The following is a 24,211-nucleotide window of genomic DNA, read 5'->3' on the forward strand; positions in this document are numbered from 1 at the left end:
CCGCACCCAACAATGCAGTATATTTACCAAACATACAGTATCTTGCTCGCAATTGTAAACAGATTTACTGGGAAATGCAAGTACGGCTACCGCAATGGTGAGAGCTAAGTCACAATTCAATCGTATATCAAGTGTTAGGTAACATCACTTTGAACGGTGCTGGCTTGTTTTAAACCCAGCATGGCGGTTATTTACATATAAACAACAAACAACAACAGAGAAAACACCAACATTAACAATTGACAAAACACCGAAAGTTTCTCGAGCCGTATGACTGCTGCGTGTGTCATAATGGCACGTAAGATAATGCTTACATGAGAAACTTTATTTTTCCTTCCAATTTTGTTTGTTTTGTTTTACGGAGCTGGTCAGGGAGGTCCAGAGGTTGCCGCCCATGAATGGCTGGTCCTAAAAGCCGAAACATTATCTTAGGTTGAATATAAAAGCAAAACGAATGAATGAGAGACCTCGTAGTATTAATATTTTTTACTTCCAGTGCGCCTATATCATCGTGCAACTGATGGAAACAAACTACTATCAACCAGTTAAGGTATTTAGGCAACCCGCTATGATTGTTAAGACAAGAGACGCCTCTCGCCGCAAAAGTGGCGAACACCATGCTAAGTCGTGGCTTCACGATACTTCCAGAATTGGTTCGCCTCTTTTGAAGAAAGTTTCGGAGGAGTTTAATGACCATTATACTACAAGGAAGCTAAAATCTGAATACTGGAAGGTTAACCATGATAATAATTCCACTTCCTTACCAACAGACTTATCAGTGGTTCGTGATACTCTATTGGTATCCAACATGAATGAAAGAGATAATTTAAAACTTTTCAACATTAGCCAAGATCGTCATGGGGAACCCACCAAGCTTTACGAATTACAGTCTATTAGCGTACCAGGTAAACCAATCACTTCAGCTTGTCTACTCTCTCCCCTAGAGTATCCTGCTGAGTACGTGGAAGGCCATGACCAACTGTTGCTAACAGGACATCAGGACGGTATAGTAAATTTGATATCCACCTCTAGAGAAAACGGTAATGCAAAAATTGTCAGAAGGTATAATCACGGTAAATATTTGAGCCGTAATATGCCCGCCACCTTGGATAATTGGTTACAATCATATGCATCTTTGCCCATCAGACGATTAAAACCTTGGGCCGGCTCGGGGTTCGCTTCGATAATCAACGATTCACTTTTCATATATGAACTGAACAGACCAAAGTCTCCTCAATACCTACAAAGTTTCCCCGGACTGGAATCCTTTGCAATTAACGATTTCCGCAATCCCTATTTGATGGCATTATGTGGTTCCCAATTCGGTGATAGTGGTATTGCCCTGCTGGATTTGAGAAGCGACCGCCGTGGCGGCAATCTGTACATCCCCGACGGCAACAAGAATGCAAATTCTTCCAGCTCATTGAGGACACCAATGCACTCACACGTGTCGCGAGACTGTATTTGGATTGATGAATTCCATGTGGTCAATTGTTTCAATGATGTAGCCAGGATATGGGACATTAGATCTACCGATGGTGAGAACCAATGTGAAATAATGCCCATGAAAGGTTGTATCGAATCTTTGACCTACCATGAACCAACGAAGACTTTGTATACCGGCGATGACCAAGGTTATGTTGTCTCATGGGACCTACACCGCCTATCAGGTATCAAAAAATGTATCCCATCACAAGGTTTCAATTCTATTCTCCTGGAAAGTGTTGAACAAGAAACTTTACATGAGATTAACCAGTGTGGTAGTATTGTGGTAAACGGAGGTCAAAAGAAATTTACAGAATCTACTGACAGAGTTCATGGATCACTATTAATGGATACCCTGGGTAATGGTTCGTTGGCTACAGTAGATTCTCAAGAATTGGGTTTGCATAAAATTTGTCAGGTAGAATGCCCCTTACAAAATGTCAAGCACGACAATTCATCCAAAGAATATAACTTTGGTCCCATATACCATTACGAGGGGGAAAAAACCCAAGGCGAATCCGATTCTACACTTATGTCATCGGAAGTTTCCTCTATCTCATCATCCCCATCCTCCGTTGGTCTCGAAGGTAGCTCGTCTTTTACACTAAGCTCAGAATCCGAACACGAACCACTAGAATACAACAAGCAGTATATGTTACAGTCTCATGATCCAAATGGTAGTAACTTCACACTAGAAGGTCCAATATCAAGGGTTTCCACCAGTGAAATTCTTTGAAAAAGAATTAAGTTATGAAATCTAGGGAACCATGGTAAAAAAAACAAAAAAGCAAAAAAAAAAAGAGATGGGAAACATTTAAGAAGTAAACCATTGAATTGGTAACTGGAAATACAGTGTATTATTTTTTTTTTCTTTCAACTTCGTATTTTTATTATTTTTCCGATATGACATATGTACTGTTGGGAAAATATACATAATTTAGGTGCATGCAGTGTTAACGATTAAAGCATTTTTTTATTCGATTTTAATTTTATTCAATTTATCTTTGTTTTTTAATTTCTCAATTCATATTTTTTTAAATTATTATCTATTGTAATTTCTCATTTCGAATTGGTAAGAGCATCGACACTCATAAACCCATTGGTGGCTTTAAAAAAAAGGGAAATTTATAATAACGTTCAACACAAGCCGTTATCCTCTTTCATTACGCGCTGCGCACACGATCTACGTGGAATGAGGCGAGACTAAAAGGTGTGATAGCTGCAAAGGTGGATACCAATTGACCAAATCTCTTGTTCGTGTGATTATCATATACAAAAAAGAAAAGAAAAGAGATTCATTTTGCCGGGCCCCGCCCCATATCAGCACCAACCGCAGCAAACCCTTGAGCAAAAACCTGCATCTTCGTAGAGACCTTCATCTTCCTGGGATCTTTGTATCAGTTGTTGGTGTTGTTGAGCGCGTTGCTGTCGTTGCAACATTTGTCTATGATAGTACATTGCGTTTGGATCATCTACTCTCATACCACCACCGCCTCTGTAATCATTGTACATTCCGTTTGTTTGAGATTTTAGCGCATGGCTGCCCATTGAATCATAAGTTCTATTTCTATTTGGCGGTTGTGATGTTGGATTCACACCTGCAATTGGTGAGCTGTTAGCCAACTTCAGTTTTTGTTTTGCATAAGTCAACGAATTTCTATGGCTTGAATGAGGTCTACTTTTTGGTGTATTACCCAAGCTAGCGGCCATAGCTGCATTAGAATTCTGTAAGTTGTTATTATTACCCACTAGATTGCCATTGCCGTTAGTGTTATTAACGTACGGTGAATTACCTTGAGCTAAGTTTAAATTGGAATTTTCGTTAGCATTGACATTTGCATTTGCGTTAGCATTTGCATTAGCGTTATTGTTGTTCACATTCTGCTGATGGTCATGTCTTGGCACAGCATTACCATATCCGTGTAAATTAGCCCTTTTATTAACCTTTATGTTCCAACCTTGACCATCATTTAAATCCATCCAATCGTAATGACCATCGTCTTCCATACCCATACAATGTAGGGTGTCATCCATTAATGAGATTAAATAATCATAATCGGGTTCTTCTTCAAATCTTAAGGAGCGCGCATATTTTAAATATGCTCCAAATTGCGCTGGGATGAAATCCATTAATAATTCATCAGGATTTAACTTTTGCTTCGTAAGTCCGATTTTTTCGTACTTCAATTTATTGTTTAAAGCCTTTAAACCTTGCCATGGTAGTGAGCCTCTTAAGAAATAGAAAAAGACGTGTCCTAATGATTCTAAATCATCTCTTCGAGACTGCTCGCGTCCAAAATGTGTATTGATAGACATATACCTAGCCGTACCACTCAGGGATTTTCTTTCACGATACGGAATGTGTTGTTTCGTCCTCGGATCTCTGTATTGTTTGGCCATACCAAAATCAACCATATAGATTAAATTAGGATCACCACCAGCTGACAATGCAACATCTTTAACAATTTGTCTATCCGGTAAAGTTCTTTGGAATTCAGAAATGAGAAAATTATCGGGTTTAATATCTCTGTAGATTAAATCGTGTTCATGAATAATTCTAACACGATCAATCATTTGTTTAGCAACGAGACATGTAGTCTTTATAGAAAATTTCCTACCACACCATTCGAAAAGATCTTCAAGACTTGGTCCCAGTAAATCTAAAATTAAAACGTTGTGCATGCCTTCTTGTCCGAAATAATACGCATGCGGAATACCTCGACAATTGTTTAAAATCCTATATGCCCTAAATTCGTCCCTCAGCTGTGGTGCGTCGGATCTGCGTGGCTCAAACTTAATTGCAACGGGTGCTGATGGTCTTCTGCCAAAGTCGTCCTCTCTGCCACTACTACCACTGTTCAAAATATTCTCACCTTCAAATATAACACCAAATGAACCTTCCCCAATCTTCGCCCCCACAGCATAGTGAATTCCCACTACATGCTGACTAGACCGGGACATTATTCTTATATTTTATTACTAGTGCTTCTGTTGTTTTCCCGTATTTATCTCTTTCTGAACCTTACCGTGAACCAAAAGAAACAGAACGAATTTCTATACCACAATTTTTAATACAATAATTTTCTCCACTGCAATCCAATGGCCTTAATTACCACTCTAAACACTTTTTTTTAAACTTCTTAATCCTCTAACGGTATTTGCGTAATTGCTTACCTTCAAACTATTTTGTAATTTTTCATGTGGCTCTTATTTTTCATATCACGAAGTACGAGGCGGGAAAGTATCAAGGAAAAAAAAAAAAAGAATGTTATCAGAACTCACATTACAAGAATTTCACTAGCAAAATATCGACTTTAACCGCTTGTAAGAGAGTCAATTAGCGATGCTCGAAGTAGGAGGGAAGTGTCTAGCATACCATGGGCCCATGCTTTATGAGGCCAAGGTTTTACGCATCTGGAATCCGACCACTCAGAGTGTTTCCGTGGTTCAGGATGGTCAAGAGGTTTCGGTATCCATGAAAAAGGATAAGGAGGAATTGTCGGAGGATACCAAGGCATTAGGCGGAGTTCCTGAGTCTTTAGCAGGTCAAGAATGTTACTTTGTGCATTATCAGGGCTGGAAGTCTACCTGGGACGAATGGATTGGGTTGGACAGAATACGTGAATACAACGACGAAAATCTAGGGTTGAAGAAAAGGCTCATCGAAGAGGCAAAAGAAGCTAAGAAGCAACAGCAAGAGCAGAAGAAGCGCAAGGAAAATGTTCTCAAGAGAGGTAGACCGTCTGAAACCGGCACTGTTCCTAGAACTTCATCATCAGGTCGTTCTTCTTCTAATCCCGGTGAAAACGGTAATACCACGACAAGCGGTAACAATGGGACCAGCAGCACTAAACAGGGGTCGCATGGCCCCACTACCGCGGGAACGGTGCCGCTTCCACAAGGTAGTGCGCCCAAGATAACGTTACACATTCCGGTAAAATTGAAATCACTGCTTGTGGACGACTGGGAATACGTGACGAAGGATAAAAAAGTGTGCAAGATACCGTCACCAGTACTAACGGTGCAGCAGCTGCTAGAGGAGTATGAAGCTAGTGCTTCGAACGAGCTGGAATCACCAGCACAACAGTCCCAATTGTCAGAATACTGTATGGGTCTGAGGCTTTATTTCGAGCGTAGTCTCCCTTTACTACTGCTGTACAGATTAGAAAGACTGCAATACGAAGAACTTTTACAAAAGGAAAAATACGCAAATACGAGTGTACTACACCTGTATGGGCCTATTCATTTACTAAGGTTACTGAGTATTTTGCCCGATCTTATGGCGACAACAACGATGGACGGTCAAAGTTGCCAGTTGATTGTAAGGCGAACAGAGCACCTGTTCGAATGGATAGTAACGAATATGGAAAGATTATTTAACGGTAAGGAGGAAACTTATGTGAATACATCGAGTCAATACGAAGGTGTAGCTTTAGGTTTATAATACATAGACAAGGGAAAAGAAGTTTACGTTCATGTAAAACAATATGCCAGGAATCTGGCAAAATTCATCTTGTTTCTGACCAGTTTTTCAGCTTAAAGTGTATTTTATCATTTCTGAATACGGGCAAAAATTTTGTCCCTAAGAGAACGAAGCACAAGAGAGAAAGAAAACAAATAAACTTACACTTTATACTTATCGAATCGTAGAAAGAACCCGCCCAATTGCCCAGTACTCAATTGGATTTGGAATGATTATCGACGTAAATTAGTAGGGAATGGAACAAGTGAATTCTTTTAGTGAGAAAAAACTCCAACAAGTGGAAATTTTTCAGAAATTCGCAACGGATCTTGCAACAGAGCAAGGTAAAGGTACTAGTGGACAATTAATTTTAACGTATAATGATTTTATCAATTTAATTTCAAGTTCTAAAACGCTTTATTCGAAGTTTACAGATCACTCGTTTAACTTAAATCAGATTCCCCCAAATGCATTTGGATGCATTTTCTTTGCACTTGATGAAACTAACAAAGGATATTTAAACATCAACGATTGGTTCCATTTTAACAATCTATTGGAATACGACAACTACCATCTAATTATTCTGTATGAATTTTTTCGAAAATTCGACGTCGAAAGGATTAGAGCTAACCGGCGGCAGCAGTTACAGGATGCTGTTAAACAATCCAATGTTAAGCCAGGAATGGCAGCAGATGATGCAAGAGTAAAATCAATTAATTATGGTAGTAAATTTTTAAGCTTTGACGACCTTTTACTAAATTTAACCCAATTTAAAAGTACAATTAAGCTTTTACACAGTTGTTCCAAGGATGAATTTGCTTTGACGAATGATTTGTTCCTAGATTGGGATAAGTTTAAGTTTTTAAAATTCTATGAATGCTACCCATATAGTTTCGAAGAAGGTCCCTTTTTAAGCTTAAACTCCATTGTAACCATTTTACAAAATGATTTGAAAAATGAAAAATTGTACGTTGGATTTAGTAAGTTGGCTCACATGGATCCAATTAAAAAATGCTTGGCACTTAATAAAAATCAATTGGTTTACCTTTTAAAATTATTCTACTCACATCGTATATCTACCGATGTTTTCGAATCATTAAATTTGACCAACACAGATTTAATTAAATCTAACAATAACGCCATTGCATTCAATGTCTTTAAGGACCTTTTTTATTTATTTCAAAATTTTGATTTACTTAACCAAGCTCTCATCCGATATGCTACCGTTAACGATTTTACTGAAAGAGATTTGAGAGAACGTCCAATTACAAAGATGGATCTTTTACAAATTTTAAACACCCAATACAATAAAGTTAACAACATTATAGAGTTTTCACCTTCACAGATTAACTTATTGTTTTCCATTGTTGCCAATTCTAAAGAGAATAACACACGAAAAAAGTTGCAGATGCATCATGAAGATTCTCAAATTGATAATTTCATTCACAACGAATATGTTCATGGTATTAGTGGACGTCGTAAGCAATTAGAAACATTTAATGACACATACCAAGAATTGGTGGAGGGCTTCCACCAGAGTGCGGTGGTGCACAATTCGTTATCTACAAAGCCTACGAGTTTCTTTGATTTCTTCATCCCCAGATCCGATCTTGCCAGTTTCTGGTATAACTTAACTACAGAAGATTTTATGAAAATTTTGAACCCCAATTATTTGAACGATGTAGTACACCAGATGGAATTGCGTAGAATTCAAAAAGACTCTCTTTATACAAACTATTATTTCTACCCCATTTTTGATTCCATTTACAACTTTTCCTTAGGATCCGTCGCAGGATGTATTGGCGCTACCGCAGTCTACCCCATCGATTTGGTCAAAACAAGAATGCAAGCACAACGGTCGTTGTCACAATATACAAATTCCTTTGATTGTTTTTCCAAAGTTCTCTCTAGGGATGGTGTCAAAGGGTTATATTCTGGATTAGGTCCACAGTTACTTGGTGTCGCACCAGAAAAAGCTATTAAGTTGACCGTTAATGACTTGATGAGAAAGACTCTTTCGGATAAGAAGGGCAAAATTACTTTAACATCAGAAGTTCTGGCTGGTGCCTCTGCAGGTGCTTGTCAAGTCATTTTTACCAATCCACTGGAAGTTGTTAAAATACGACTACAAGTGAAATCCGAGTATGCCCTTGAAAATTTGGCTCAATCAGAAATGACAGCGTTTAGTATAGTTAGAAAATTGGGATTCTCTGGTCTTTATAAGGGTTTAACTGCATGTCTCTTGAGAGACGTCCCATTTTCTGCAATATATTTCCCAACATATTCCCATGTTAAAAGGGATGTTTTCAATTTCGATCCACAAAGTAATACTGGTAGAAGTCGCCTGAAGACTTGGGAATTACTATTCTCCGGTGCATTAGCAGGAATGCCAGCAGCATTTTTAACTACACCATGTGATGTGGTTAAAACTAGATTGCAAATAGCTCCACGCAAGGGTGAAATGAAATACCATGGTATTAAGGATGCTATTAAAACCATTCTTAAGGAGGAAAGCTTCAAAAGTTTTTTCAAAGGTGGTGGTGCCCGTGTTCTAAGAAGTTCTCCGCAGTTTGGATTTACTCTAGCTGCATATGAAATGTTCAAAGATCTTGTCCCCAAGCCAAATAAGACTTTTAGATCTCCAACTCACGATTTTGACGAAGAAATTCCAACGGTCGCAAATTCATTTACTTCATTTTTCAGAAAACTGAAATCTTCATCCCAACCTATTACTGTCGAGGATTCTTACCAAACCGATTTTTTCAGCCCCACGGTAGATCCTTACAGCAGTAACTATTTGAACTATTACTACAAGAGTTGTCAAGTGGCCAAGTTATTTATTGATTTGGACAACAATTTTTCACACTTCAACTATGACGTTTATACCAAATTCCAGGACTCTTTGAAGAGTATTGCATCGGGCAAATAAAACAGTCTTCATTTCATTATTTATTTCTTATTTAATCTAAATTTTAATGACATTACAATCGTAAACTAATTAATCAAATAACCATATCATTTTCTTGTGTATATCTGCAATTCAGCATCATTCCACTCGAAGGTCCCATCGTCAACAATTTCATTTAGTTTATCATTCTTGAACAAAAATTCCCTCTCATATGGCGGGACAGCATTACAAGTAGCTTTACGGAATCTCCATTTAGTCTTATGAAATATAATATTTTGAGATTTTTGCTTGTCGTCAAATCTTTCCTGTGTATTAGGAAAATCTAGTCTTCCAAAGCCTGGCGGTGAGTGTGATCTATCTCTTAAATTTTCAAATTCGTAGAAATTATTTTCCACTCCTTTGCTTATTTCTTTATCTATTAAAGATTGCCTACCAGCTTCTGGTGGTGGAAACCCTTCAGCATAAATCTTTTGTGCTTTCATATTCTGTTGACGTTTCTTGACAGAATTAATATCTTCATTCCTTTTAAAATCCTCTAATATCCATGGCTTACCGGTATAGGGATTAATATTAAAATTTGTCCGCGGTACAACAGGCTTATTATCAGGGAATCGAACACATAGTTTTTTAGTAACTTGAGATAATTCTTTCCTGCTATTATTATTGGCAGACGGCAGTTCGTCCTCTTCCACTTGCACATCGAGTTCTCTGGAATCATTCTTCATGTGGTTATAGGAATCCGGCAGACTTTGACTTTCTTTGAGTGGCGAACTAATATCAGCTTTAGGCAATTCAGCACGTAGTGTCACTAAATCCTCATTTTCATGGGTCCATATCTTTTCACCAGTATGTTCGCCCAATTGTGTTAAAATAAAATCGTCACTGTCATCCCCATCATCCACTTGATGGTTAGAACGATCTCCTCCAACTATTCCAATGCTTGTATCGCCCTTATCTTCATCCTTATCATTAATCGTAGAATGCTCATCGACTAATTCTTTGGACCTGTCTAAAAGTTCACGTACACGTCTTGATATCAGCAGCGTAACATCACTCTGAACCGCCAATAGCCTATTCAAATCGAACTCGAGAAGAACGGCAAGATTTGATTGAAGCTGCATCTGCTTCTTAAGTTTGGTCTTTTCAATCACTACTAGTATTTTACATGAAAGCGTCTATCTCGAAGCTCATCGCGAAGATCATCTTCAAGCTACTGAACACCATATATGCCAGCCAAAAATACAGAATCATACAATCTAAGTTGCTCTGAGGCATGTCGTTAAATAATTATCTCAATGATCTTTACGGTACAGGAAGTGATAAGTCCAAAAAGAAGAAGAAGAGTTCAGACAAGAAGGTTAAGCAGGACTCTGGTAGTCAATTGAACATCACTGAAAGCTCACAAAGAAGGTTCACCAAAAACGCATCTACTTTTAATGCAACTAAGGATAAAACCTCTAAACCAAAGACTCTATGGAAGAATCTAGATACCAATGAAGTGATTGATCGGAAGAGTAGTCGTGAGGATCATGGTGATGTTGGACAAGTGAACAATAAAGCTAAGCTGTCTTCGGGAGCACATGCTGGGTTACAGACAGCTGAACAAATGGATTCACAGATTACACAGAAGGAATTAGATCAACGAAGGCAGATCCAAAAATCTCAGAAGAGCCAAGAGACAGTGTTCAGGGATGAAAAGGGGAATAAAATTGCCAACTATGAAGAAATATTGAACAAGGAGGAGAAAGAAAAAGATCTTCGAGAAGTTGTTAGACAAAGAAGAATAAGAGAATTGAATATGGGGGAAGTACAGTTGTTTATGGTCCAAAATGGACTTACTAGAATACCGAAGGAAAGAACAAAAGAGCAATCGGAGAGTTTTGATGATCCTGCCAGGACGTTTGGTATTTCATCCCATAATCATAAGGAACCAGTATCACTTATGGGGAGGAAACTTTACGCAAATGTTTATCCTGAGAACAGATTTGGAATTTCTCCAGGATGCCGATGGGATGGCGTAGATAGATCAAACGGATTCGAACGGAAATGGTTTGCCAAACAAAATGAACTCAACGAAAAAAAACAGCAGGAATACGCTTTACGAGAAGACTACTAATCCAAACTAATTAGTTATATATAATACTCATTGCGGAACTTTAAGTACTCACTTCGCCAACAGGTGTCCTGGGCTTCGACTTGGATTTACCTCCACGAGAAAACTTACGGTTGCCATTAGGGTTTCCCTTTGAAAAATGGGGTTTCGAGGAACCGTCCTTGTCTTTATTCCAGTTACCGCCGCCTGGCTTACCGTTACCAGTTGGTTTACCATTGCTGCCGGTCTTTGAACCAAATGGTTTATCGCCATTGGGCTTTCCATTGTGTGGTTTGCCGCCATGGGGTTTGCCGCCTTGATGTAATTTGGCATTAGCGGATTTACCATTGTTAGGCTTGTCAGAGGCACCAGCTTGAAGCATTTGCTTCAATCCATCAGTTTCTTTTTCCTCAATTTTTAGGCCCTGGAACGCGACATCCGGAATAGGTGGAGGAACGAATCCACCCATATGTGGAGGTGGCATAGGTCCTCCGTATGGTGGAGGCATGGGCATACCCATTGGTGGGGGAGGCATATGCACAAATGGTGGTGGTGGTGGATAACCTGGTTGTGCCTGGTACGGAATACCGGATGCCTTAGGGCCGCCCGAAGCACCGAAATTAGCATTGTTAGGTACATATTGGTTCAAAACAGCATTGTAAATCATACTAGCCGGGTCTGGATTCAAAGTTGGATTAGCCCCTTTAACAAACGCAAAATTTGGGCCTTGTTCTTCAGGAGATTTTCCTTGTTTTTCACCAGCAGCCTTGACAGGATCAGACTTCTCTTCAGTTTCCTTGTCATTTTTCTTAATGTGACTCAAAAGATCGTGAGCTCTCTTCCTCTTGATGTCAACAACATGTTGTTTTGGTGCAGCATTTGAAACTGGCTTCTTAGAAACCTGTTTAGATGCCTTGGAATGGTAAACGAACTGCCTATTTGTAAGGTTGAGCAGGAATGAGGCATCAAGACCCAAACCACGATTCGTTCTGAGTCTACCACCAAAGTTGTTACCTGCAACAATCTCGTTATCGAATAGAACTTGGATTGACAAAGACATACCTAAAGTAGTGTAACCTACCACTGTACCCTTTGAGAACAATGGTACCTTACCGGAATCCTGGATGTAAACAACACGATCACCTAATTCAAATCTCTGACTACGTAGCAAAGCATACGAGGACTTAGGATCCAATACTGCCTCACATGGAACCTTAGCAAGCTGTTTTTTCTCTGTCTGGTCCAAGTAAGAAGAATATTTTTCAATGTAATCTTCAACTGCTTGCATGGAAACCTTTGTTAGAGAATCACTCTCCAAGGATACGTTCACAAATTTTTCAGTGACGCTCTTTAACCAAGCTGTAACATCTTGCAAGAGCTTAGCACACTGTTCACTAGATAGTTCAGGGAAAAGTTGATCAATGGAGGGCATGTTGCTGCCTTGTATTGTGGCCAATTTGTTGAAGAATTTGGGGAACAACTTTCTATATTCGTTAATCAAATCGAGAGCCAAGTTCGAGTATTCCCAACCTTTGGGGTTCCTTCTAGCATAACCCAAAACTTTTTGATGACGGGCTTCAAACTTAACAGTAATACCGACGTTGACATTCTTACCAGCCTGATCACTGATCATGAATCTAGAAGTAATCCTAGACAAAAATAGAGGATGTAGTTGCAACCTCTTAGACACAATGTATGAGGGGAAATATTTGACAAGGGCAGTATCAATCTTGTATCTTTCCTTACCAATGGCGGGTTCGGACCTCATGGACATCTTTTTCACAGTCAATTTCAATCTCGTTGCATTGCTGTAGCCATCAATAGTGGTCTCACCACCATAAGCATAATCACCCAAAAATATTACTTGTGAACCTTGAGGAAATTCTTGATCAATTGGAACTGGATCCTTCTCCTTATATCTTTCATCTTCATTGGCAACAGTTTCCACCATCAACTGCAATGGATAATATTTGGGTTCATTCTGGAAACTTTTTCTATAAGCACCTCTTGCATCTCTAACTAAGTCTGCTCCTGGTAAGACCTTGACAATAACAGACACATCGCCCACATCGACGGCTTTAGCAGACTGATATTCATTCTTTAGCTTAGCCGCCATAGTTCTAAACAATCTCTTTTCACCTTCATCCAGGGGTCTGTTGATAAACTTGGAATTTTTTCCAGACCCAGAATTACTGCTTTCAAAAATATTTTCGCCATCAGAAATGGAGACTAACTTGGATTCCATTAAGTAGGGCCATCTTGTATAGACAACCTTATCCATGTATCTCTTAGCCAAAACATCTAATGACAAGTTGTTTTCAGAATAAATGTCCTTCATGTGCAAAACCATGGACTCCCTCTTTGAAGGACTTGTAAAGATCCTAGTTTCATTGAGAAGCAATTCAAAAGTGAAAGGTAAGGTTTTCAAAGTTGGGAAACCAGCCAACAGATTAATGCCCGTCTTGGCATTTGGCAAAAGTCCGTAACGGAATTGACTTTCTTCCACTTTGGGAGGATTAAACTCTCTTTCCACACAGTGGTTATGCTCAATGTCTGAGAATAGACCCTTCAAAGGACTCTTGTAAATGTCATCTACTTGTGGGTTAAATGAATAGATCAAATCAGTTCCTGCCGTGTTTCTTGCTTTTTCATCCGGTGTTAATTTGGACATTAGTGGTGCCATAGCATCCTGCAATCTTTTCTCATCGACGAATGAAATTAGAACGACAGCTTCCCAGTCGGCTGTCTTACCATTTTTATCAGTATCAACTTCTGCAGGGTAAAAATCAATAATTGGGGATTTTTCATCATACATTAATGGTCTGAAGGGAGCAGGGATCAAATTCTTCGATCTTTCAGGCAAAACAGCCATCAATTGTTGGAATGGTGTGAAGGGGATACCTTTCTCAAATTCTAAGATTTGATCCAAACCCAATTGCAAATCAGATATACGGGGGGCATAATGATAATGATAATACCAACCCCAAGAGGCACAGCCTCTATAGTAGTAGTACAAAACCCACTGTAAACCTTCCACATAATTTTCTGTGATATCAGTTAATTTTTCAGTATCATGTATGCTAAAGCCTAATTTTTCTTTGTAATAACGATCTTTCCAATCCTCGAATCTTGCATTATAGGTTTCCTTTTCCTTATCAAGCTCTTCTTTATCTTCCACTAGGATTGCTTGTTGATATTTCTTCAAAGTTCTTCTTATCGTCCTTTGACGTTCCTCGTGCTCTTCCTCACTTTCTTGAGGATTTATAGCATCAACATCTAACTTTAAAGAATAGCGATCATCAGATTTGGAATGTGCTACAAATAATCCCAAATCAAAGGCAAACTGTTTCAAGAAATCCAAATTCTCTTTCGTTTCTTCGTCAGTTAACTTCAAAGTGGGTATTTGTTCCTCAGGAATGTCAGCTGAATATCTCTTAGCTGCGACATCCAATATCCAAGGCTTCACATAACCTGCAATCTTTTTCTGCTGTTTAACCAGCAGTTTTTTCCCTGAACGTTCTCTTTGATCTGCACCTTCAAGAGAAATGTTTTCTAGTCTTTGATGGAACCATTGGACATCAATGTCGTTTTTCTCAAAAATCATCAATTCAAACTGAGAAAGGTAATGTAACCAAAGTCTTAAAGTCTTTAAATTTATCTGACCATTGTAATTGATGTAACCATCTGCATGCAAAAGGGCTTCTTTGAAAGTTTTCATCAAAAGGGGGAAAGCTTCCTTGTTCAAATGAAGATCCGGTAAATTGGGCAAGAAATCGTTACCAATAACGAACATGATCAGAATGAAATCATCCAGTATACGTTCAAAATCGTATTCAAATTGCAATTCATCTGCAATCTCTTCAAATTCTAATTCCATGTATTCTCTCAATAATGAAATATGCAACAGGTAAAAATTTTGATGTTCCAAAGCGGTAGATTTTTTACCTCTTTTACCAAATACAACTTCTTCTCTCAAAAGTGCAAAATGGGGAGCGTGTACTGATAAACCCAACATAATCAAATCGGCATCAAGCCCATATATACAATGTCTCGTATTAGGATTGTAGTCACCTTGACCTCTGATATTCCTAATAAAATCCATAATCTTATGCTCACCTTCACCGGGAACTTCATGACCAGAAAAAATAATTTTTACATCTCTCCAACTAGAATCATTCGTAATCTTATCGTGAATAAAATACTGTAAATTTTTCGTCAATTTTGCCATGAATTCAGTACCAGGAGTAATAGAATTAGAATCAAATGGCTCACCTTTTGGAATTTCTTCACCGTTTTCAATTGCCTTCTTTAAAGCCTTTTCAGCATCCATTGCAGTTCTGAATCTACGTGCTCTTTGTTGATTCATCTTGGCACGAGGTGCTACACCATCAATTGCCATGTAGAAAACCTTCTTTGGTTTAATCGTGTGGAATAAATGATCAATGTAGACAAATATTTTGCCAAACACTTCTTCTTCTGTTAGTCTTTTCGTTACATCGTCATCATTACCATGAGTACAAGTATGAAGAATAGAATTCATATCCAAATACAAATTGTCAAATTCGGGAATATGTTGGCCCTCAATAAGTTGTAAAATCATAGGCCATCTTTCGGCAATATATTTAAAGAATTTTGGAATACCCATGACTGATAGTGTTAATTAAATATGCCGTCTCTTTTTCTTTTAAAAGTGGGGACAAATGCAGAGCAGTAGATGCAATTGAAAAAAAATGATATTATTGTTACAAATGTAGTCTCAACTCTGAACCCGTCAGTTGTATTTTTTTCTTTAGTATTCTCAATTCTTTTAAGCTAGCTCTAATCACTACAGAGAAAAGGAAGAGAATACAAAAAAAGTGAAAAAAAAAAAAGAAAATGAAAAAGGAAATGGAAGTATAGATGTGTAGAGTAAACTATCCTTCCGCAGTTTGCTAGTCTTCACACTAAATCAGTAACGGTCCTTCAAGGTTCGTTTTATTATGTGGGATTGAAGGGTCGTTGTTAAGACACGTTAGTTTTGCAATAGGTTTGCCACCAATACACGGACTCGGCTAATCGCCGTCTGTTTGGCAGGGTAACAGAAAATAAAAATAACAAGTCCTTCAGCGGCTAATTAGATTTGAGCCGATAGTATCAGTGAAAGCTCTAGTATATATACTCTCATATTAATCTGATATAATTCTCATAAGGTTCCAGTGATGTACTCTTCCAGAGAGGCATTTAAAGTGACATAGCTGGGTGACATCCGCTGTATCATACTAAAATATTTGAATCCATTTTCAAACACAATGACCTCATATGGATGATTGGAGAAGATTGTTAACCTACCTATTCAATCTCCGAAGATACTGTGTTAATATTGAGACGATGGCTACTTTTATAAGGGAATAGCTAAGGTTATACCTATACTCTCAATTTCTCAATATCGTTCTGATATTTTCGCCCGTTGAAATCCTTGAATCCATCAGTGGTATAAGATAGAAAATATATACCTCAACACTCTGTACAACGGTAGCCCTGAGTTGAAGAAGTAAACATATTTTTGACCTTGTTTGAAGACCCATTGTGCGATTTTGAGGGGGGTTTTAATTACCTCCAGGACTTTCTTGTGACATGCCTTTCTAAGGAAACTTCACCATATAATATTATGTATATTATTATGTACCATCTGTGATGTACTTTTGGCCCTTTCTACTGGTGCCTTATCGCCATCTAAAATATACATTTTAACCGCTAATCAATATCATTATCATTATCACTTCCAACGAAAGCATTTTTTTCAACAGGGCCAAAATCTTAATCCAAAGAATCGAATACAAACTATTCTCATAGGAAAAATTGAATTAATAACCTTGTATAGAAATCAATTAGCCTCTAGTGGGGTTGTATAACCTTTTGTTCAAGTCGTATTTTCAACAATGTTCAATTTTGGTAAGCCTGCATCGGCTGGCTCCAGTGCTTCTGGTGGTCTTTTTGGTCAAAACAACAATACTGGTAACACGGGATTAGGTGGAGGATTTAGCTTTGGCCAGCCTAATAATAATACTGCAAGTGGTGGTAATACTGGCGGAGGATTTTCATTCGGTAATCAAAACCAGGGATCTACAACAGGAGGTGGGTTATTCGGAGCCAAACCTGCTGACAGCGGCACTACTGGTACGGGATTCAGTTTTGGTAAACCTGCACAGCCTAATACTGGGGGCGGAGGTCTCCTTGGTGGCAGTAGCGGTGCAAATAATACCGGCTCTGGTGGCCTGTTTGGAAACACTAATAACAGCGGTGGTGGACTCTTCGGTAATACCAATACAAATAACACTGGAGGTGGAGGTTTATTTGGGAATACTAGTAGTAACAACAATACAACTGGCGGTGGCTTATTTGGTGGTGCCAATACTAATAATAATAATAATAATACGAACACCGGAGGTGGCAGCTTATTTGGTAATACGAACAATAGCACAAACACCGGAGGTGGTGGCCTATTTGGCAACACAAACAACAGCACGAATACAAATACCGGAAGTGGAGGGTTATTTGGTAGCACCAATACCAACACTGGTGGAGGTGGTCTTTTTGGCAACACTAGCAACAACAATAGTTCTACAGGTACTGGAGGAGGGTTATTTGGCTCTAAACCAGCAGGCACATCGTTGTTTGGTAACACTAACAACAACTCTTCAACGACAGGCGGTGGTCTCTTTGGTAGTAATGCTGGTGGCAGTGCAGGAGGAGGTTCCTCTTTATTCGGCAACCCTAGCAACACTAGCAACACTAATACGATGGGTGGTGGTCTTTTCGGTTCCAAGCCTGCCGGAAGTTCATTGTTTGGTAACAATCCCTCAAACGCCGGTTCTGGTGGACTGTTTGGTACGCAGCAGCAGCAACAAGCACCTCCACAAGCTGCTATAAATTCAATTTCTCAGCTTCCGATTACTACTATGACAAGAATAATAGATCTTCCCCCTCAACTACGTCAAGAGATAGAACAATTGGATCAATACGTGCAGAGACAAGTGCAAATTTCACAACATTTGAAAGCAGACACAGAAGAACATATGGAGCTAATTGGTTCAGTTCCCAGAGACATTGCATATCTACTAAAATTCGAATCCCTAGCCAACCAATCACTGGCGCAAGATCTAAGGAAATTGACATCTATCAAAGAAATTACAGATGCAAACTTAACAGATACACAGACATTTGCCATAATATTACAACAACTACTGACGCCAGGTAGTAAAATTTCATCGATGGAGTTGGACAAATTTTTCCACCATAAACTTCAATCTTATCAAAGCAAGTTGGACGAATATTTCCGTGTACTCTCTGACATTGAAAGTGCAGTTAATGGTATCGATAGTGATGTTTTTGGATCTAAGGCCGATGGATTCCAAGGTGGCACTTCAAATGATTCCTTGGATGTTTTCGCAGTGAAAACCGGTTTAAACGCATTAGTTTCTACAGTGGTGGAGGAGTTCCAATTGTTTATGGACACCGCTGAAAGAATAGCAGAATTGCATCAAAAGATGAAAGAAGTTACGGCTGATCGCCTTCTAGTATAGTCAATACAATTAAATTTTCGTATGTATTCTGTATTAAAAATACAATGATATTTGAGATTTAATAGACCGTCCGACGTTTACCATGGCTTGTCCGGACAGCCCATTTCAAAATTTTAACATGGAAGCGATGAGCGTGGAAGCGATGAGATGAGATGAGATGAGATTAATAGTTACGCAATAGACAGACTGCGTTAAGTGTATCGAGTCTCTTTAAGTGCTATTTATTAAATATTGTTAACCAAGCAATGGACATTTTTAGAGTGCTGACAAGAGGTGCCTCACTTCGTAAGGGTCAGAAGGGTTCTGCCAAATCGGCGGACTTTAGTATGGCAGATGATACTGCAAAGAAGGACAAAAAGCTTGATGATGTTCATATAACTAAGGAGCTTGATTTCTTTCACAATAAGAGGATAATGAAGAATGTAGAAAATGCAAAGAAGGAGGAAAAACCTGAAGAATCTGGCGATGAATCTAATGAAGATGAGGTGATTGATACTATACAACCGAGGATCACAAATGAAGAAGAAGCCAAGGCTTTGCGGAAGTCTTACAAGGGCAACATTAGCGGAAATGACCTAATATTTCCAATCGGGTCTTTTGAAGATTTAATTTCAAGATTCTCATTCGATAAGAGACTATTAAACAATTTGATAGACAATGATTTTACTGAACCAACACCTATTCAATGTGAAGGTATTCCATTAGCTCTACATGGTCGTGATTTACTAAGTTGCGCACCCACCGGTTCTGGTAAAACTCTAGCATTTTTAATACCACTTTTACAACAAATCATTGACAGTAAAGATGTGCAAGGTTTGAAAGGTCTCATTATTTCCCCCACCAAGGAACTAGCAAGCCAAACCTTTGTGGAGTGTGTGAAGCTATCTCGAAAAATTTTCCTTGACAAGAAAAGACCATTACAAGTAGCCATTTTATCCAAATCTCTTAGCGCTAAACTGAGAAATAAAGTCGTTAGTGATAAAAAGTACGATATCATAATCTCAACGCCTTTAAGGTTGATAGATTTGGTTAAAAATGAAGCATTAGATCTTTCCAATGTCAGACACTTAGTGTTTGATGAGGCAGATAAATTATTTGACAAGACATTTGTGGAACAGACAGATGATATTCTAAGCGCTTGTAGTGATCCTAGACTTCGTAAGTCAATGTTTTCGGCTACCATCCCCTCCAATGTGGAAGAAATTGCTCAAAGTATAATGACGGATCCCGTAAGAGTTATCATTGGCCATAAAGAAGGTGCCAATGCTAATATCGATCAAAGACTCGTGTATTGTGGTAATGAAGAGGGAAAATTAATTGCCATTAGAAGAATGGTGCAGGAAGGTGAGTTCAAACCACCTGTCATAATCTTTTTAGAATCCATTACGAGAGCCAAAGCGTTGTATCACGAATTGATGTACGATGGTCTTAATGTGGATGTCTTACATGCCGAGAGAACTCAAATGCAAAGAGATAAGATTATTGAGAGGTTTAAGACTGGTGATCTGTGGTGTTTGATCTGTACAGATGTCTTAGCTCGTGGTATTGATTTTAAAGGTATTAATTTAGTGGTTAATTACGATGTTCCACAGACTGCTCAGGCATACGTGCATAGGATTGGTAGAACTGGTAGAAATAATCGCCAAGGTAAAGCCGTTACTTACTACACCAGACAAGACTCGTTGGCAATTAAACCCATTATTAACGTTATGAGACAAAGTGGATGTGAAGTGGCAGAATGGATGGATAAAATTTCAAAATTATCGAAGAGGGAGAAGGAATCACTAAGGAAAGGTAAATCTCGTGTGGACCGTAATCCTATTAGTACAGTACCCAAAGTTGATAAACTGAAAAGGAAGCGTAGACAAAGCATGATTGGAGCATCAAAAAGAAGAAAACAGCAATCAGAAGATTAATCGATCGATTTTTTGTAGTTTTGTTTTTTATTCCTCGTTGTAGATGTATTACGTATATATATGTACATATATATTGGATGAATATAACAGAATAGGATGCGTCAATGTATCATCATGGCAAGTTCAAAAATATAAAAGAATTTTAATGGTGGTTGTTGTAGTCCTTGTAACCAACGAGCTTTCTTCTGCCGATTATTTCACCTACAGAGTAGAAACCCAATAATTGCACAAAGAAGGCAGTATATTTGATGTAATCGTCCTTCTTAAAAGCCTTCACAAGATTGACAATATCCTTAGGTCTGGAGGCATAGTAAAAGCCTCTTTGGTACAATCCAATGTAAGCTCTCTTGAATTCATCAATGGATGGTGGTTGCAATTTTTCTCTCAAATAGATTTGCTTGGAAAGCTCAGCGCCCACTTTACCGTAGTAAATTGTCTTGGTAGCCAAGAGAGTAGATTTAGAAAGCAAGCCTGTGGTAACCGATTGAATTCTGCCCAACATCTTTATATTTATCAGAGAGCTTACAGTTTTGATATTACTATGAACTACCAATGGTCTCACCGTATTTGCTCTTGTAGGTATTGATACCTCCAGAAAGTTTAGACCTGCCGAGTTTTTTTCGTTATCATATATTTTGAAAAATTTGAGTCGTGAAAAATTATGGTACCAACCGACCAATCACAATACGATAATTGGCCGCCGAGCATTCTATACAAAATTTGTAAAGGTATAAATATCTTGAAGTATTGATAATAGTGATTGAAGGATATCAGAATCGAAACCAGCGGCCCTGGTTTCGGTAGGGCAATCTGTCTTCCGTGTATAAACTATAACATAGCCCGAAAGAAAAGATCAAAAAATTGAAATATTACACATAAACTATACACGACTGTTTAGACGAATAGACTTCCGAACACCTTCTCCCAGTACGATCAGTTTATCCTCCTGCTGTAACCTTGAAAGTGCTTCGGAAATTTCCGATGAATCTACTCTATCCTGAGAGTGTTCATTGATTTGTCTTGACAATTCGTTAAAGGTCATGGAATCTGAACTGTAATCCCCAAGAACTCTTAGCACTTCTCTAGCGAGATCTTCTTGTAATTTTCTTTGGATTACAGATTTCCCCGTTTGTACCAATTGCATGTCGATTTTACCTGTCTTTGGATCTGTCGCGTAATCCTTGATGGCAGATCTAATCAATCTGATGGCTTCCTGCACGTCATCAATTTCTACTGCGTTAGAAAGTCTCATCTTAGCGTGTGCCTCCGCCAGACGAATCATACTTTCCAATTGTCTTGTCGTTGCAGTGATTCTCTTCTCATCAGATCTCGAATCGTCACCGATCTTTCTCATCCCGACATATGCTCTGACCAATTCAGTCTTGGCGTCTTTTGTAATCGTAGGGTTGATATTTTCCTTAGCGTAATTGATGTACATCGTTAAAAATTCAATTGATAAAACATCATCATTGGATGCGTTCTGGGGTCTATCTTCCAAATAAAGACTTGTCAAATGTTTAGCCAATTCCCTATCCATGTTTTCATCAACTTTATCCAAAACCAAATATACCAGGTCGAATCTCGATAGCAATGGTGGTGGTAAGTCTATATTTTCGGTAACAGGTAAATTGGGGTTGTACCTAGAACCTATTGGGTTAGCACTCGCTAAGATGGAGGCTCTTGCATTTAAGGTTGTAATGATACCAGCCTTCGCAACAGAAATTGTCTGTTGTTCCATTACTTCGTGTAAAACAGATCTTGTAGAGTCGCTCATCTTATCGAATTCATCAATACAGCACACACCTCCATCGGACAGGACAAGGGCACCACTCTCCAAGACCAATTGCTTTGTGTCAACGTCTCTAGTTACATATGCGGTTAAACCAACAGCAGATGAACCCTTACCTGATGTGTAAACACCACGGGGAGCAATCTTGTGCACGTACTGTAAAATTTGAGATTTAGAAGTCGATGGATCACCACATAACAAAACGTTAATATCACCTCTATAGCGACCACCTTTGGCGAATGTCTTGTTCGCACCCCCAAACAACTGTAAAAGAATTCCCTTTTTAACATCATCTAATTCGAAAATACTTGGAGCAATTGAACGTGCCAGCACTTCATACAAATCTTCCCTTTGGGCCACTTCACGAATTTTTGCAATATCTTGATCTGTAACCCGTCTAGTCTCTTCTACTTCACTATGATTCATCTTGTTCTGTAACAATTCTTGTTCTACTGTCGAAGTATCGACACCGAGTCTTTTATCTGATACTTTTTTAATATGAACCACATCGACATAGGTCTTATAGAGCGATTTGAGAACTCTTTGTCTAGGGTTTACCCTCATTGGGATTGATCTGAAAGTACCAGTAGCTTCAATTCTGTCACCTGCTCGGCAAGAATCAACTAGCTCGTCATAAACACATAATGACACTGAGTGTGGGGTTTGACCATCAGGGACCAAATCCGGTGTTTCTTGTAATTTGATAACCTGTTTATCTGCAAAGGAACATCTATTATGTATTAGTGACATGGAGTTAGGTTCGTTACAATCCACACGTTCACATCTAGCAGGTTCTTGAATAACCCCTCTATCAATTTCTACTGCCATTGTATGATCACATACATTACATTTGAAAAAAGCGACCTTCATATCAGGAATCACCGCAGTACATCTTAGCACAAGTCCTTTCAAACTGATCAACTTGTCAATATCGTTAGGGTTCAATTCACGCATACCTTTCTGGGTCTCCACGTTATAAGGTCTAACTTTGTATAGTTTGGTCTCTATATCATCCAAATCGTAATCAATATTATTATCAACGACTAAGGAAACCATACAATCCTTTATAGTTTGATCCATAATGGAAATGACTTCTTGAGGGTAGTTTAAAAGTTGGTGGTAAAGTTCTTCTGTAGGTTTATACGCAAGTAGATTTCTGGCGTCCAAATTTAGATTAGTGGTTCCCAGTTCCCTCATCTCAGTCAATTGCCTCACGTAGTAGGATTCCTCATCTGTAGTATCGTCGATGAATTGTTCTCTGCCATCTAACGCCTTTCTGTACTTGTATTGAAATGACATTAAGAAATTACGAAAATTATTGGCACATTCTTGAATACTCACATTTGTACCCCAAATAATTCTTAAAGGTTCACCACCAGCTTCTGAAGGAGGCGCTGACGATGAAGAAGAAGTAGACATATGAGATGGGTGATCAAACTCTATAAATCTTCTGGGCGAAGAAAGGTCGGAGGCATGAATATCATTTCTTCTCATCATAGCTCTGTGACCATGTCGACTACCTTGTGATGACGTGGAGGCGGGCATTAATCGATCACTCCTATTGGAGTATGTAGAAGTGATCCTAGGATCATTTCTCGCTTGTGATGGGTAATTGTCAGATGATTGATTTTGAGATGATGGGTATTTGAAAGGTGATGAACCCATTGCTGCACCAACCCGACCATTTTGACTCTGAGACCCATCCTGTCCAAAAGTATCCTGGGCTGATGAAGATGTATGATAAAAGAGTGCCGGAGACGATGGTTGTGCAGGTGAAGAGGGTCTTCCAATTTCTGAGGCTGGATTGGGTGCAGGTGAAGAAGATTCAGGAGGTATTTGATCTGAATGATGTGCAGGCGAGCTAGGCTGGTCAGACATAATTGTAGTAAACCTTTTCCCAGTGGGTTATTTCTATGGTTAAACTCTAAAGTCTTCTGTTAAACTTGTCTTTTTCATTCAAGATGCGATGCCTTGAAAATTTCGCCTTATTGAGTAAA

General features: G+C 38.7%; 11 protein-coding genes across 11 annotated transcripts; 6 read left to right on the top strand and 5 right to left on the bottom strand.

Annotated features, from left to right (window-relative positions):
* Positions 1 to 454: 454 nt before the first annotated feature.
* DSE1 (Dse1p) lies at positions 455 to 2,221 on the top strand (the record flags this gene model as incomplete). The annotated part of the gene is made up of 1 exon (XM_002499002.1): positions 455 to 2,221. One exon carries the CDS (start codon positions 455 to 457, stop codon positions 2,219 to 2,221), a length of 1,767 nt encoding a protein of 588 aa, XP_002499047.1.
* A 584-nt stretch (positions 2,222 to 2,805) lies between these two features.
* Positions 2,806 to 4,446, bottom strand: YCK3 (casein kinase YCK3; the record flags this gene model as incomplete). The annotated part of the gene is made up of 1 exon (XM_002499003.1): positions 2,806 to 4,446. One exon carries the CDS (start codon positions 4,444 to 4,446, stop codon positions 2,806 to 2,808), a length of 1,641 nt encoding a protein of 546 aa, XP_002499048.1.
* A 382-nt stretch (positions 4,447 to 4,828) lies between these two features.
* EAF3 (Eaf3p) lies at positions 4,829 to 5,929 on the top strand (the record flags this gene model as incomplete). The annotated part of the gene is made up of 1 exon (XM_002499004.1): positions 4,829 to 5,929. One exon carries the CDS (start codon positions 4,829 to 4,831, stop codon positions 5,927 to 5,929), a length of 1,101 nt encoding a protein of 366 aa, XP_002499049.1.
* Positions 5,930 to 6,203: 274 nt separating this feature from the next.
* AGC1 (citrin) lies at positions 6,204 to 8,876 on the top strand (the record flags this gene model as incomplete). Its single annotated transcript, XM_002499005.1, has 1 exon — positions 6,204 to 8,876. The coding sequence occupies one exon, from the start codon at positions 6,204 to 6,206 to the stop codon at positions 8,874 to 8,876; it is 2,673 nt and encodes an 890-aa protein (XP_002499050.1).
* An 86-nt stretch (positions 8,877 to 8,962) lies between these two features.
* SAE2 (ssDNA endodeoxyribonuclease SAE2) lies at positions 8,963 to 9,976 on the bottom strand (the record flags this gene model as incomplete). The annotated part of the gene is made up of 1 exon (XM_002499006.1): positions 8,963 to 9,976. One exon carries the CDS (start codon positions 9,974 to 9,976, stop codon positions 8,963 to 8,965), a length of 1,014 nt encoding a protein of 337 aa, XP_002499051.1.
* A 152-nt stretch (positions 9,977 to 10,128) lies between these two features.
* Positions 10,129 to 10,971, top strand: BUD13 (Bud13p; the record flags this gene model as incomplete). The annotated part of the gene is made up of 1 exon (XM_002499007.1): positions 10,129 to 10,971. The coding sequence occupies one exon, from the start codon at positions 10,129 to 10,131 to the stop codon at positions 10,969 to 10,971; it is 843 nt and encodes a 280-aa protein (XP_002499052.1).
* A 40-nt stretch (positions 10,972 to 11,011) lies between these two features.
* On the bottom strand, positions 11,012 to 15,592 carry XRN1 (chromatin-binding exonuclease XRN1; the record flags this gene model as incomplete). The annotated part of the gene is made up of 1 exon (XM_002499008.1): positions 11,012 to 15,592. One exon carries the CDS (start codon positions 15,590 to 15,592, stop codon positions 11,012 to 11,014), a length of 4,581 nt encoding a protein of 1,526 aa, XP_002499053.1.
* A 1,273-nt stretch (positions 15,593 to 16,865) lies between these two features.
* On the top strand, positions 16,866 to 18,509 carry NUP49 (FG-nucleoporin NUP49; the record flags this gene model as incomplete). The annotated part of the gene is made up of 1 exon (XM_002499009.1): positions 16,866 to 18,509. The coding sequence occupies one exon, from the start codon at positions 16,866 to 16,868 to the stop codon at positions 18,507 to 18,509; it is 1,644 nt and encodes a 547-aa protein (XP_002499054.1).
* Positions 18,510 to 18,754: 245 nt separating this feature from the next.
* On the top strand, positions 18,755 to 20,425 carry ROK1 (RNA-dependent ATPase ROK1; the record flags this gene model as incomplete). The annotated part of the gene is made up of 1 exon (XM_002499010.1): positions 18,755 to 20,425. The coding sequence occupies one exon, from the start codon at positions 18,755 to 18,757 to the stop codon at positions 20,423 to 20,425; it is 1,671 nt and encodes a 556-aa protein (XP_002499055.1).
* A 142-nt stretch (positions 20,426 to 20,567) lies between these two features.
* Positions 20,568 to 20,927, bottom strand: ATP20 (F1F0 ATP synthase subunit g; the record flags this gene model as incomplete). The annotated part of the gene is made up of 1 exon (XM_002499011.1): positions 20,568 to 20,927. The coding sequence occupies one exon, from the start codon at positions 20,925 to 20,927 to the stop codon at positions 20,568 to 20,570; it is 360 nt and encodes a 119-aa protein (XP_002499056.1).
* Positions 20,928 to 21,305: 378 nt separating this feature from the next.
* Positions 21,306 to 24,092, bottom strand: MCM4 (MCM DNA helicase complex subunit MCM4; the record flags this gene model as incomplete). Its single annotated transcript, XM_002499012.1, has 1 exon — positions 21,306 to 24,092. The coding sequence occupies one exon, from the start codon at positions 24,090 to 24,092 to the stop codon at positions 21,306 to 21,308; it is 2,787 nt and encodes a 928-aa protein (XP_002499057.1).
* Positions 24,093 to 24,211: the final 119 nt, after the last annotated feature.

This window comes from Zygosaccharomyces rouxii, assembly GCF_000026365.1.
Source record: "Zygosaccharomyces rouxii strain CBS732 chromosome E complete sequence".
NCBI lineage: Eukaryota > Fungi > Ascomycota > Saccharomycetes > Saccharomycetales > Saccharomycetaceae > Zygosaccharomyces > Zygosaccharomyces rouxii.